At 38.8% G+C, this 15,393-nt stretch overlaps 1 protein-coding gene across 2 annotated transcripts in view; it reads right to left on the reverse strand.

The window, feature by feature from the left end:
* Positions 1-15,393, reverse strand: part of Rbm27 (RNA binding motif protein 27) — a 60,750-nt gene that overhangs the window by 41,202 nt on the left and 4,155 nt on the right. For both annotated transcript variants that reach the window (XM_052155268.1, XM_052155269.1), the window contains exons 2-3: positions 9,488-9,606; positions 5,701-5,825 (exon numbers count right to left, since the gene is read on the reverse strand). In XM_052155268.1, coding sequence (XP_052011228.1) covers positions 5,701-5,825; positions 9,488-9,606 — 244 coding nt within the window. The remainder of the gene's footprint in view (positions 1-5,700; positions 5,826-9,487; positions 9,607-15,393) is intronic.

The raw sequence follows: 15,393 nt of genomic DNA on the forward strand, positions 1-15,393 counted from the left end.
AATGAGCCCAGTTCCACTCTAAGTTACAAACTCAGTCATCTGTGTAAGAGAGGATATAAATAAGACTGACTACTGTGGCCTAAGCCAAGTGTGGCCCCATACACTTATGACTCCCAATACCTGAGAAACAAAGGTGAAGCATCCTTAGAGTACCTGGGACCCTGCCTTAAAACAAGGAAATCCCAACAGTTTCTCAGAAAAAAGGATAACCACTCAAGGTAAATTGTTTACTCACAGACTGTTACTAACCAAGCAGAGTTAACATGCTGTTGTAAGGCATTTCCCAAAAAGTCAGAACAGGAAAAGTAAAAGAAAACTCACATTAGATCAAAAAAAGGAATGTTACTGGCTGTGGTTGTGCAGTCATATGACTGAGACAGAAGGATTGCTATGTTTAAGCCAGCTGGCTATACCAAGACGCTGACTTTAAAAAACAACAACAACAACAACAACAACAAAAAAAAAAAAAAAAAAAAACACGTCAGGTATAGTATTACATACCTGCTGTATCCACATTTGATAGGGCTGAGACAGGAAGACTGACATAAGGTTAAGCCTGGCCTATGAACACAGGGAGCTTTGGACCCCCAGAGCTACACAGCAAGACTCTATCTAAAATCAAAATATTATAATAGAAATTTTTTAAAAACAAGCATGCCAACTTGTTACTTAGAGTGTAAGTTATTTCTAGCATAAGAAGAGAGTAAGGACATTATTCTCTAAACTGTGACAAGAAAACTAACAAGCATTGGATACCATACAGTAAGACAGTTTATACCTTCTTCATTTCAAAATATAGGCAAACTGGGAATGGTGGTGTAAACCATTAATCTTAGCACTGGAGAAACAGAGGCAGGTATGAGGTCCAGGCTAGCCTGGTCTACATATCAAACTAGAACAGCCACGGCTACACAGAGACACTGTACTAAAATAAAAAAAGAATAAATAAAAATAAAAAATTTAAAAATAAAAATAAATAATCAAGTTTGGGCTGAGTGTGGTAGTGCAAGCCTTTAATCCAGCATTTGAGAGGCAGAGCCATACAGAGAGAGCCCTGTGAATATGATACCAGACTGGTCTACATAGCATGATCCTGTCTCAAAGAAACAAAAAATAAGTTAGTTTTGGCTACATGTGATAACATGCAAAAGCAATTGTAGCAAGTATTTTGGAGACTAGGACAGACGTATCATAAATCCAAGGCAACCTTGGATATCATAAGATCCTTTAAAAAAATGTTGGAGAGTTCAGAGCCTACCACATACAAACAAATCAAATCTGTAAGAACTAAACAAATTTCCAAATAATGAAGAAGCTCCTCATTTATTATCAAAATCAGGAAATGAATGAATGGGCCAGAAGATAATAATGTAATAAAATGCAGCAGACCGCACAATAATGGCAGGCACATGGCACCAGCAGAGACTACACACTCATCCAACTAAAGCCTGTTCTTCTAGTAGTTCACAAGGAACACAACTGACTCATAACTCCACTGGGAAGCAACAGGCTGAATCTAGAGAATAAAAACACCACAGAACAAATAGTGTTTCTTTATAAAATAAAGTCTCAGGAAAGTTTTGGTAAAAAGAAACAAATGCCATGTTCATCGTAAATTATAGCACACATCTTCTGTTGTTTTTCAGCACCAGGATGAACTGAGTCAATGGTGTAATTTCTCTTGCCTGTTTCCCTTGTGGCCAATAATCTAATTATAAAAACAACTGACAGTACAATGTAGCTGAGGATCAAAAAACCAAGATGGCTAGTCCTGAGATTTGTTTCAGAACCACTTTCTGTAAAAGCCCAACTGTGCAAACCAGAAATTAAGCCAATATATTTATGTAGGGCTATTTGTAATCTACTGTTTATACTAATAAGCACAACTAACTCTAACATAAAATTAGGATCAAGAAATGCCAGACATGTCAGTCAGAAGAGCTCCAGAGCTAAAGTCATATAATCCAGATTTTTGTTTTCAAATTAGGACTTATTAAAAAGATACTACAAATGAAGTCTTGTAGTGATTTTTTAACTGTTCTTTTAAAACAAAATAATGGAATTTTCAAAAAGTTAAATGTTTTTGTATAAGTCCCTGTGTTCACGAATGTGCCCTGCATTAAGTGTATGGGACTGGGGGAAGCTGGAGGGCTAGAGGACCCCCTAGAGGAGGGGATGCAGGTGTTTGCATGCCCTGACTTGGATGCTGGGAAGCTCATGAACAACAGCAAGCACTCAATTCACTGTGCCATCATCTCTCCAGCTCCCGGGATTACTTTCGTTAATATTCAAATCAATTATCACTTAATTAAAATAAAGACTGCCTGACTAAATAAAATATAAAAAGAAATTATACAGCACTATATAAAAATAAAGTAAGTGATAATGGTCTCATCTTTATTCAAAACATCCACATTCTGTTAAATCAGTTCAATTATATAGTATTTAAGTCAATATGAGTGCTGAGGCCAGGTGGTGGTGGCGGCGCAAGCCTGTAATCCTAGCACTTGGGAGGCAGAGGCAGGCGGATTTCTGAGTTCAAGGCCTGCCTGGTCTACAGAGTGAGTTCCAGGACAGCCAGGGCTACACAGAGAAACCCTGTCTCGAAAAACAAAAAAAAAAAACAAAAAAAGAATTCCATACAAATAGGAACAGAACAGACTACAAGTAAGAGGCCCCTCTGGGTAAACTAATAAATGGACAGTATATGGCATGAAAATTAAATATACTAAAACTAATAATGGTGCTACAATCATCTTAAAGTGTGTGTGTGTGTGTGTGTGTGTGTGTGTGCGCGCGCGCGCGCGCGCGCGCGCGCGTGCGGGCACACACACATGCTTATGTACAGGTGAGCATTCCACATGTAAGTGCACATGTAGAAGCCAGAGGTCCAGTTCTAGTGTCTTCTTCTTTGACTTCCCGCCTTATTCTTGGAGACAGGTTCTCTTTCTAAACCTGAAGCTCACTGGTATACCATACTGGTACCCACAAGCCCCAGGCACCCTTCTAGTATTGGAATTATAAGGCATGAGGGGTAGGGTTTTGTATGAGAGGTCTGTGGTAGCGGGGGCAGGGGTCTGTGTTTGGGGATTAAACTCTGGTCCTCATGTTTATAGAAGCAAAAACCTTTTACCAACTGAACAATCTCTCCAGCTTTTTCTTAAGATGGGGTTTCATGTATCCACGTTTCATGTATCCCATTATCACCCCTAAATTCACTATATAGCCAAGGATGATTGAGTTTCTGACTCCTCTGCCCTGCCATATGAATGATGGGATTACAGGTGTGTGCACCAGCACATCTGATTTTATACAGTATTACTGATCAAACCCAAGGCTTTGTACATGTTTGGCAAGTATTCTACAAGCTGAACCAAATCTATAGCTCCCTAAAGAATATTTTTATTTTCAGAAAATGCAAAGAGATGAAGGACATTATTTATGTGAGCAATGACTCAAAAAAAATATGGTGTGGACATATAATTAAACTAAATGAAGTAAATCCTCAATAACACAGCTAAGCAGGCATCATGTGAGTGCTACCTATAAACTGATGCAAATGTACAATTATTTCTAAATAAAAGATTTAAAAGTCACTTTGCTGTAGAATAAAATAAACTTTAGATTTATTGATGTGAGTCCACTGCCGCTCTCTTCAGACTCATCAAAAGAGGGCATCAGATCACATTTCAGATAATTATGAGCCACTATGTGATTGCTGGGAATTGAACTCAAGACCTCTGAAAGAGCTCTTAACCACTGAGCCACCTCTCCAGCCCTGATCTTAAAAGATTCTTAAAATATATATAAAATAAATTTTAAAAGTTGGAAAATGAGGGTGAGAAAGATAGCTCAGTAGTTAAGAGCACTTGCTGCTCTTTCCGAATGACCCAGTTCTCAGAACCCATATGGCAACTCACAAATGTCTGTAACTAGTTCCAGGGGACTTGTCTTAGTTAGGGGTACTGTTGCTATAATAAAACACTATGACCAAAAGCAACTTGGGGAGGACAAGGTCTATTTGGCTTATGCTTCACCATCACAGTATATAATGCAAGGTAGTGAGGGCAAGAAAGATGCACCCTGGAACTGAATTTACAGATGGCTGTAAATTGTCATGTAGCCGGGCGGTGGTGGCGCATGCCTGTAATCCCAGCACTCTGGGAGGCAGAGGCAGGCGGATTTCTGAGTTCGAGGCCAGCCTGGTCTACAGAGTGAGTTCCAGGACAGCCAGGGCTACACAGAGAAACCCTGTCTTGAAAAAAACCAAATCCAAAAAACCAAACCAAACCAAACAAACAAACAAAAAAAATCCAAAAAACCAAACCAAACCAAACCAAGCCAAGCCAAACCAAACCAAACCAAACCAAAAAACCTGTCACGTTGGTGTTGGGAATCAAACCAAGTCCTCTGCAAGAACAAGTGCTCTTAACCACTAAGCTAACTGTACAGCTGATAAAACAAAAACATTCTTTTTTAAAAAGAAGTTGGAAAATAACTGTTCCTGAACTAGAGACTATATATTTATATATTTAAAAATATATTTTCTACATTCTTATTAAATGTTACCTGATATAATATATATATATATAATTATAAATGAAGGCTGTACTATTTCTATATTGGCTTTCCTTAGGATTTTGCTATTACGCTATGGGGTGGGTATGTGAACATGAGCACAGACGCCCTCGGAGGCCAGCGGCGTTGAGTCATCTAGGTCTAGAGTTAGGAGGGTTATGGCCACCAGAAGTAGGTGCTGGTGACCCAACTCAAGCCCTCTGTAAGAGTACTACATATTCCTAACTATCGAGACATCTTTCCAGCCCCTTAGCTTGGTATCTTTAATCATGTTTTTATACCTTAACAATATTTTTGCAATGTTGACAGTGTGGGTAAAAAGAGTAAAGCATTTTTCTACCTTTGTGACATTATATTTTTATCCAGGTCTCTGTATATACCCAAACTTTTGTTTTTTAAAAAACACTGGATTTCTGAGGTCTGAAGAAATGGCTCCACAGTTAATAGTGCTTGCTGTTTAATCACAAGGACCCAAGTTCAGATGCTGGCACCCACATGAGTGGGAGTGTCTACTCCCACCTGTAAGCCAGCTCTGAAAAGCAAAGAAACAGGATCACTAGGGCTTGCTGGCTTCTAGCTGACCTAAGAAATACACCTCTAGGGTGTGTGTGTGTGTGTGTGTGTGTGTGTGTGTGTGTGTGTGTGAGAGAGAGAGAGAGAGAGAGAGAGGGAGAAAGAGAGGGAGAGGGAGAGGGAGAGGGAGAGGGAGAGGGAGAGGGAGAGGGAGAGGGAGAGGGAGAGGGAGAGGGAGAGGGAGAGGGAGAGGGAGAGGGAGAGGGAGAGGGAGAGGGAGAGGGAGAGGGAGAAGGAGAGGGAGAGGGAGAGGGAGAGGGAGAGGGAGCGTGACCTTGTCCAAAAAAAAAAAAAAAAAAAAAAAAAAGTCTTTCAGGGTGGGCATGATGGCCCATACTACCTGTATCCCTAGCATAAGAAGCAGAGGCCAATGGATCTCTATAAATTCAAGGCAATGTGCCCTACATAGCAAGTTCCACTACATAGGACTACAAAGAAAGACCCTGTCTCAACAAAACAAAACAAACAAAATAACAAAAAACAAACAAACAAAAATAATTACAATCTGCAATTAAGAAGCCTGGTCAAAGAATCTAAGAAGTATATTACCTCTTCTTTAATTTCTTCTTTTTCTTGGACTAGTGGTTTTGGCTCAGGTTTAACTGGTTCCAATGGTGGAAGGTAGTTTTTAGTATAAAGACTTTCAAATAGTTTGTCCACAAAACCTGAAGTCTCTGAAGAGAAAAAAATATTTAAATGTTATACAAACAAAACTGGAAAGTTTAAATATTGTTGCCATCACTTTAAAATACAGGAAATCTTTAACAGTGCTATCAGGCTTTAAAACCAAGACTTACCTTAAAGGAAAAGAAATCCACTTCTAGAGGTTTTGTCTCTTTTAAATCCTTCAGACATAATTGTATGTGTGCAAATGATATAAATATAACATTTTGTTGCTTAAGAACAAAAGATTAGAGACAAAGTTCCTATAAGAAAGAGACTAACAAAATATATTATCAAATAGATTATAAAACTTCTCTTGACTTACTAGGAATATCAGATGTGAAAGATATAAACTAATATTTTATGTGTTTATCTGTTCAAAGAAACTGAAATGACAAACTGTGTTCTACAGGTAGGAAAGAGACATATGTAGAAGAAGTAATGTCATGGTACAACCCTACAGTCGGACAGAACTAGATATATTTAAATGGGTTGACATCAAGTGTCAGTGTTTTACTCAACTCTAAATTTGTTCCTATCTGAAACTTCCTCAGACAAATAGAATAAGAGAAACAGGTAATTTTGCTGAAAATGTAAGTATCAAAATATTTCTAGTTTTATTCTAATTAAAGTAATTTTCATTGGTCTTGCCCTAAGGGGTACTGCTCAGTGGCAGATGGTTCAATTCCCAACATAAAGCAAGGTTGGGTATTTCAAAGGCATCTCATGTTGAGATTGTTACACATTTCTAAAATGCCAACTTTTACCACAACCCCCCCCCAAAAAAACCAAAAAAACTTCATACATACTCCTCTATGCTACTAATTTTATAAGCAAACTTTTCTTCAAAATGGTAAAGCTGTTAGCTGAAGTGAACATGGTGGCTTACACCTGTACTTCTTGATTCAGGAGGCTTCGCTGGAGGGCATGAGCCTAGAGTACACAGTAGTTCCAATAACCTGTACTAGAGTGGTACCCATTCCCATAAGGATGGATGGATAGATGGATCGGTAGACAAATAAATGAATGGATGGACAATACAACCCAGGAGCCAGAGAGACAGCCTAGCAGTGAAGAGAGCTTGATTGAGGCTCTTACAGAGGACCCAGGTTCAGTTCCAGAATTCCTTGGCAGATCACAACCATCCACACAGAGGTCCAAGGGCTCTGGCACCCCCTGGTGGCCCTCACAGGCACCAAGCATGTAAACAGCACACTGACACACATGTAGGCAGAGAACACTCACACACATAATATAAAAATAATTTTTAAAACACTAAAAATAGGTTTGGGGATATAAATGACTGTTTGCCTAGTATGCAGAAAACCCTGTGTTTAATCAACAGTAAACCAAGTTTAGTGGTCTATGCCTGTAATCCTAGTACTTCAGAGGCAGAAGCAAGATCATGAGTGTCCAGGCAGTGGCTACAACAAAGAAACACTGACTCAAAAAACCAAAACCAAACAAACAAAAATCAAAAAAAGATCAAAATGATCAAAAATGATCAAAAGTTCAAGGGTCATCCTCCAATACACTGACACATTCAAGGATACCCTGTGCTATATGATCCCTACCAATAAAGAAATACATAAGAATAAATGTTACCTCTGGTTAGCTGTCACATATAACTTTATATAATAAATTAGACTCTTCAAATATCTTTTAAAAGTAACTCCATATTCTTTTGTATTTTCACATGTACTACTTTTTAATTGGAAAGACAGTTCAATTAAAAAAAATAGAAAAAACAACAGGGCTGGTGAGATGGCTCAGTGAGTAAACAGCCCTCACCACCAAGCCTGCTGACCTAACTCCAATCTTGATGTCCCACATGGTAAGAGACCCTGCCCTCAAAGTTCTTCTCTGACCTTGACATGTATGCTTCAAAGGCACACACACATGCACACATAAGTAAATAAATAATATACTAAATACTATAGGTTCCAAGTCTCAACTTGCAAGAAAAGAAAAAGCAAGGGAGGAAAAGATAGATAAGCTGGCAAATAAGCACACGGCAGGGGGTCACACGGACCATGCGATGCTCACCTTAACCCCAGCATTCAAGTGGCACAAGGGAAGCAGATGTTTATGAGTTCTAGGTCAGACTGGTCAACACAGTGAGTTCCAGTCCAGCTACAGATACATTGTGAGACTCTCAAAATATGAGAGAGGGGGCTGGGGGGGGGGGTGGAGAGGAACAGGGAGGGGGGAGAGAAAGGGAGAGGGAGAGCAGAGCTGGGAGGAATAAAGGATAAATGAGCACATAGGAAAACCACTTAAGGACATCTTTAGGGACCAAAAAGGAGAAAGAATGAATATTCCAGGCAAACATCAAACATCTCCATGGGCTCTGAGTAGGGACATACTCATTGACATTTGAAGACAAAGAGATGCACAGTGTGGTTTACAAAAGGACGGGACGGGGTGGGGGTAGAATAAGGCAGAAAATATCAAGAAAAAGCAAGAGAAACTTCCTGCAAGCTGTTTCATGGGAGAACTTTGGTTAAAAGATAAGAGATCTATTTACTTTGACAGTGAAGCCCAGGCTATGTAGCAAAGGACAACCCTGGTGTTCTGATCCTCCCGCCTCCAACTCCTGGTACTGAGTTACAAGCAAGCACCTCATGTCCAGCTGAAGATGAAAAGTTAAAGGTGCAAAGAGAAGAGAATTCTATCCACCTCTTCTTGGACCTCAAGGTGCCCCAGCTAAGAGAGAAAAAGAACACCACCTTCACTGTATTAACAGCAAGAATATGCAGTTTCAAGGCTACAGAGATTGCTCGGTCAGTGAAGCGCTGGATTTGAACCCAGAATCCATGCGGTGGTGGCACTTATTTGTAGTCCTGGCACTAGAGAAGGAAGATCTCTAGGGCTTGCTGGCCAGCCAGCCTAGCCTACTTTGCAAATTCCAGACCGATGACACAAAATCAAAAAAACAGACAGGAGGCTCCTGAGAAATGACATGCATTGGTTGGCCTGTTTCCCACAAGAACATATGTATACCTGCCCATACATGAATATAATATATATAAGTATATACAAACAGGCACATGCAGATACACACACACACACCAGCATGCACGCACGCACGCACGCACTAGAAAGCAGCTTCAGTAGCCTTAAACAGTTATCTCTTAACCATCAGCTAAGTTCTGCCCAAAACAACAAAGAGTCTAGAAAATATTAGCACCACTGTCTCAATACAGGGAAGAAGCAAAGGAGGACAGGAAAAAGCTGTCCTTCCTAAACACACACCAAAAATGGAAGCATCAAAAATGGGCATATTGACAATTCAAAGGACTCTTCCTGATTTACTGTGAAATTTATACCTGCCCCACTTCAGAGGCACATAAAATTGGAATGACATGGAGATTAGTTTGGCACTGTGAAAGGAAGGATTACACACAAATTCTGGAAGTGTTTTTACTCTTAAGTTATTCCTTCAAGAAGTTTGGTTGTGTTGCTGCTGTTTTGTTTGAGGCAGGATCTTGCCCAGTAAGTAGCTCATGTGACTTGGAATTCCCTACATATCTCCAGGTTGGCCTCCAACTCCTACCCCAGCCTCCTAAATTTTAGGATTACAGGCATGTACCAGCCCCACTGGCTCTTTTCAGGAAGTTTTAAATTAAAAATATTTACCTAAAATACTTGGTTGAAGGCCCACAACAATTACCTTTTTGTAAAAAGACATCAAGTTGGTCAGCACAAAAGGCTTTCAATTCCTTCTCAGGTTTGTCCTTCTTGACCAGTGCTACAACATAGTTGGCTAGGGCTGAAGGGTCAGCATCACATCTAATTAAACAAAAAGAAAATTAAAATCATGAAACATTGTTTGTGAACAGTAATTTACTAAAGACATTACCCGTATTTTAGAAAATCAAAGATTTAAATTGACTGCAAATACAGACAGCTATTATAACAAATAGTAAGTAATGCAAGTGAGATTTTTCTTTTCTGCTTGTTTTTTTTTCTTAAATATTTAATTTGTCTTCTATTTCCAAGATTCTAATACAAAGAACATTGAATCAGTACATTTATATGCTTTTTCGGAAGCCACAGGGAAAGAATCACCCCTAAATTGATGCCCCTAAATAATCCCTCCAGAAACTATGTGTTTCATGTGACCAGTAAGGAAAAGCAGGGAAGGGAAAATGATGAGACAGATTATTCCTCTTCTCAGAGTACCTTTCCCTACCTAGAGACACAGGGACCAGCATCCAAAATTGGCTACTCAAACTACCACTAACCTTCCCACCATGTTCCTTAGTCACTACTGGTTAGCTTGCTTCACAGCTGTAAGGAAAAGAAAACTTAAAAGAGTTAGAAACAAGCTGGAAAGACGGCTGAAAGAACCTTTATTTGCTTTGATACTCAAAAACCACCTATTATGCCAGAGATGACATGATTCTGGCTTGCTGACTCCTGAAAAATCCATCAGAAGTAATGTTTCATCATAAGAGTTTACATGTTGGGGCTGGAGAGATGGCTCAGTGGTTAAGAGCACTGACTGATCTTCCAGAGGTTCTGAGTTCAATTCTCAGCAACCACAACCATCTGTAACAGAATCCAATGCACCCATCTGGTGTGTCTGAAGATAGCGACAGTGTACTCACATTAAATAAATAAATAAATAAATAAATAAATAAATAAATATTTTAAAAGGTTTACATGTTTATTTATATAAATATGTGTACATACACACACACACACACACACACGTATATGTGTGTGTTCATATGTATGTATTTTTTAAATGACTAGATTTCCTAATACATGCACATTTAAGTAACATATTTAAGTATCTCATGTGGCTTCAAAGAGTTATTTGGGTTGTTTGGTTTTATTTCTGGGACAGGGTCTCACTGGTCTAGAATTTTATGTGTGGCCTTGAATCTGTGATACTCTTCCTGCCTCTGTGCCTGCTGGAATTAGAGGTGTGTACTAACATGCCTGGATCTTGTCAAAGTAAAAATGAACATTCTGAATGACAACAAATTAATCATCATGCACGCAAAGTGATTAACCCTTATTATACAGTCTGATTTCTATAAGTCTTAGTCCTCCTTTGTCAAACAGGAAGTTTAAGACATTGCAGCCTATGACTGTCAACCACATTCTTTAACAAAAGGAAAACTAGCACCTCTACTTCAGAAGTCGTACCTCACACTTATAATTCCCAGGATCTGGGAGATCAGGGCAGGAAGATCACATTGAGTTCAAGAACATCCTGGGCCAAAGAAGCCCTATCTTAAAACAAAAAAGGAACCAGGTAGTGGTGGTGCACGTCTTTAATCCTAGCACTTGGGAGGCAGAAGCAAGTAGATTTCTGAGTCCAAGGCCAGCCTGGTCTACAGAGTGAGTTCCAGGACAGCCAGGGCTACACAGCCAAGGCTACAAAGAAAAACCCTGTCTCAAAACAAACAAACAAACAAACAAACAAACAAACTATATTATGGCTGGAAAGACTGCTCAGCAGTTAAGAGCCCTTATTGCTCTTATATAGAGAATATAGAGAATTCCAGTTCTGTTCCCAGCACCCACATCATGCAGCTTACAACCACTGTAACTCCAGCACTAGGGAATCCAAAGCCCTGTGGCTCTGTGGGCACTGCATGCATGTGCACAAACCTCTGCACAGACTTTTTTTTTTTTGGTTTTTGTCACATGGCGACAATTTTTTAAATAACTCTTTTAAAATATATTGTTTTTTGGGGAAGTATGAACAGATCATTTTAGCACAAGCCCAAATTTAAATTTTATATATATATATAAAATTTATACATAGATAAATTAGACACACACACACATATATATATATACACATATATATAAAACATATATATTTTTTAATTTAAAATAAAGATTTGGATCTTGGATAAGGATACTCTTCTTGTTTAAACATTTACATGTGTGCTTGTGTGCATGTTTACATGGCATTAGAAGACAGCCTGTGGGAATTTGTTCTCTCCGAATTTAATGAGGCTTGAAGCACCTTTACCTGCTAAGCCATCTTACCAGCCACAGATATTCTCAAACACTGACTTTAAAAAAAAAAAGATACAGAAGGAGCAAAGAAATGGTTCGTTCAATGGTTAAGAATGTGTATTTCTTTTACAGAGAACCTAGGTTTGATTCCCATAGGAAGAATATAGCCATCTGCAGGTACCAGGTGTGCAAGGTTAACATATATATATGTATAGGCAAAACATTCACACTCTATAAAATATTTAAATAAATAAATAAGCAAATAATATGGCAGAAAATGGCAATGTTATTTTTCTGTGCTGTTATTAAAACCTTCAGAGTTTCATGACCTGACAAGCATAATTTTGAGTAAGAATACGAAGCCAGGTGTGGTGGTTTATACCTTTAATACAGAGGCAGGTGGATATCTGTGAATTCAAGGCCAGCCTGGTATATATAGTAAGCTCCAGGACAGCCAGTGCTGTATAGAGAGACCCTGTCTCAAAAACAAACAAAACAAAATAAAAAAAAAAAAAATGAAGTTTCTAGTTAGAAACAGACAAAATATCTAGTTAGTGCATTTAACAATCCCAGATTCCTTTTACATAATTTAGTATTCAGCCTAAAGGACAAATAAATGCAGAATTGGGCTGCTTCTTATGAAACACATTTTAGGGTGATTGACACAAGTTACCAATATGTAGCTCACACTGGCCCGGATCTCACAATGTAGCCCAGGCTGGCTCAAACTTGGAGCTGTCCTCTTGCTTTGTTCTCTTTAGTGCTAGGCTTACAGGCTCCCAGCACCCACATGGCAGCTTACAACTGTCCATAACTGCAGTTCCAAGGGATCTGACACCCTAACATTAAAATTATAAATCTGCAAGAAAGCACTAAGTACTCCAGTCAGAAGAAGGCCTAGTAAGATGGCCCAGTGAGAAAAGCCTTTGTTGGGCTGAGTTCAAGCCTCAGTATCCACATGGTGAAGACAACGGTGACTCCCAAAGGCTGTCCTCTGACCTCCACATGTACACAGTGGCACATGCATATCCAAACAAACGATACACACGAAATGCATGTACACATGAATATATATACACAAATAAAATAAGTTTAATTTTAAAGTGTTTTGAAAGATTAGGCAGAGTCTACCTTTGAAGTAAAATTAGGCTATAACTTCATGCATGTAAAATGTGTTTCACATCACATACACTTTTCTAGTGTATCTCTACAAGACAAATAAATATTCTATAAGCCTCAACTAGTGGTTACTTTTAATTGAAATAACAATCAACAAAAGAAATTTTCAAAAATAGTGTTTCCAGTACTAGGACTCATTAAAACTCACATATAATGTAAGACGTTTTAATGATCTTTAAGTCATCTTAAAAAACAAAACCAGGTTATACAGCAGACCTATTGGCATAGACCTGATGTCCCAGCTACTTGAGAAGCTGAGGCAGAAGGATTATAATTTCAAGGCATTAGCCAATTATTATTAGCCCATGAAAGCTGCCTTAAACAAGATTCATGTCACTTTATATGCACACATATATGTGAAGCCACGTATTGTGAAGCCACTTGTGTACTTTAAAAAATTATGAATATTTCTCCTTCCTAAGAATGTAGTCCTAAATACTTAATACACCCTAGTAATTTATCAGAAGATCAAGCCTAGTGACCACTAGCTGATGTTTGCTCTCAACTGAGCAACTGCAGTAATTACTAGCCAGAGTGTAATGTCCTAAAAATCACTGCCTACTCCAGGATGTAAACATACTTGCTATGACTATTAAACCAATAAGATAATCCTATTCAGGCAGCCGGGTAGTGTGCATGCCTCTAACCCCAGCACTCAAGAAGTACAAGCAGGCCAGGCAGTGGTGGGACACGCCTTTAATCCCAGCACTTGGGAGGCAAAGTCAGGCCTCTGAGTTAGAGGCCAGCCTGGTCTACAGAGTGAGTTCCAAGACAGCCAGAACTCTACAGAGAAACCCTGTCTCAAAACAAACAAACAAACAAACAAACAACAAAAGTAGAAGCAGAAATACATGAGTCAGTTTGAGGCCAGTCTGGGGTACACAGAGAAACCCTGTTTCAAACCCCTCACCACCACCAAAAAAAGGAAATTAATCCTACTCTTGAAGCTTTTATTGCCCTTTCCGTAATACTTTGAAAGACTCTGAAATGGTCAGAACACACTGAAACTACATGCAAAGTCCATGACTTTCACCAGCAACTCCTGTTCTTACTTGCAGAATAGCAATGGGTTACTAGAACTCACAGAAACTACAAGTCCAGGACTTTCACTAGCAACTCCTGTTCTTATAGGATGGAAATGAGTTACTGGCTGTGACAAATGAACATTTGTTAGATAGTAGTGGCACTCAACATTAATAAGCAAAATATCTGCCAAACTTAGTGAACCTTCACAAAGCACTTCTGACAGTCTGCATCATGACTACACTGTATTTGTAAAGTGGGTAAAAGACTTTTATGAAAATAGATTTCTCCAAGATCAAAATGAATCAGATAGATATAAGTAAAAACTGTCCTGATTCACACAATGTTCTATCATAATACACAGTCAGAAGCAACTGTCCAAGAAGTTTACAAACCCCAGTACTAAAAACATACACCTACAGCACACAGGCTGTAATCAAAACACTTAAAAAATATGGCAGGATTGTAAGTCAGTTCAGGCCATTCTGGGCACCAGTGAAACCTAAGCCACTTTGTGCTATATAGAAGACTTGTTTAAAAAAAAAAAAAAAAGGTACATGCTTTTAATCCCTGCACTTGGGAGGCAAAGGCAGGAGGGTTTCTCTGAGTTTCAGGCCAGCCAGTCTACGCAAAGAAATCCTGTCTTGAAAAACCAAAAGAAAGAGAGAGAGAGAGAGACAGAGAGACCGACCAACTGACTGTAAAAATTTGACCAAGACAAATTTTTACAAGACAAACAAGAAGCAACAAATATTTAAAATTGCCCTTCACAGAGCTTGGTGGACTTGCCTTGGATGCAGTAGGCCCTAAACTCAATCTTAGTCTATAAAAGAAAATTAAGTCCCACTTATTTGGTAGAAATGCAAGTCTGTTACTATAATAAAAATGCTTGTCTTGTCCCCAGAAAGATGGGTCAGCAGATAAAGATACCCATCAACAGGCCTGATGACCTGAGCTAGATCCCTGGAACACAAATGGTGGGAGAGAACAGACTCCTACAAGTTGTCCTCTGACTTAACATGTAGAAATGTTTGTGTGTGTGTGATGTGCGCGCGCATGCACATGCACACAGTGTAATAATTTTTTTACATGAGTAGTGATTTTTGATAAAATAATGCCACAACACCCTGATTTATGCATAATCCCTACATGGTCTCTCTGACAACATAATCTACAATGCTTTCATTTTTAAATTGTGTCTGGTTTGTTTGTTTGTTTTTATTCACTTTACATCCCAATATCAATGCCCCTGTCCTCCCAATACCCCCTTATGCAGATACCCCAGTGTCTACAATTCTTTATGGATAAAGAAAAATAAGGAATTCACATAAGATCTGTTATTCTTGGCTGTCTTTAACTTTTGACCTGGTTTCCTCCTCTTTTAGTGTACTG

Source organism: Apodemus sylvaticus, chromosome 13 (assembly GCF_947179515.1).
Source record: "Apodemus sylvaticus chromosome 13, mApoSyl1.1, whole genome shotgun sequence".
Taxonomy (NCBI): Eukaryota; Metazoa; Chordata; class Mammalia; order Rodentia; family Muridae; genus Apodemus; species Apodemus sylvaticus.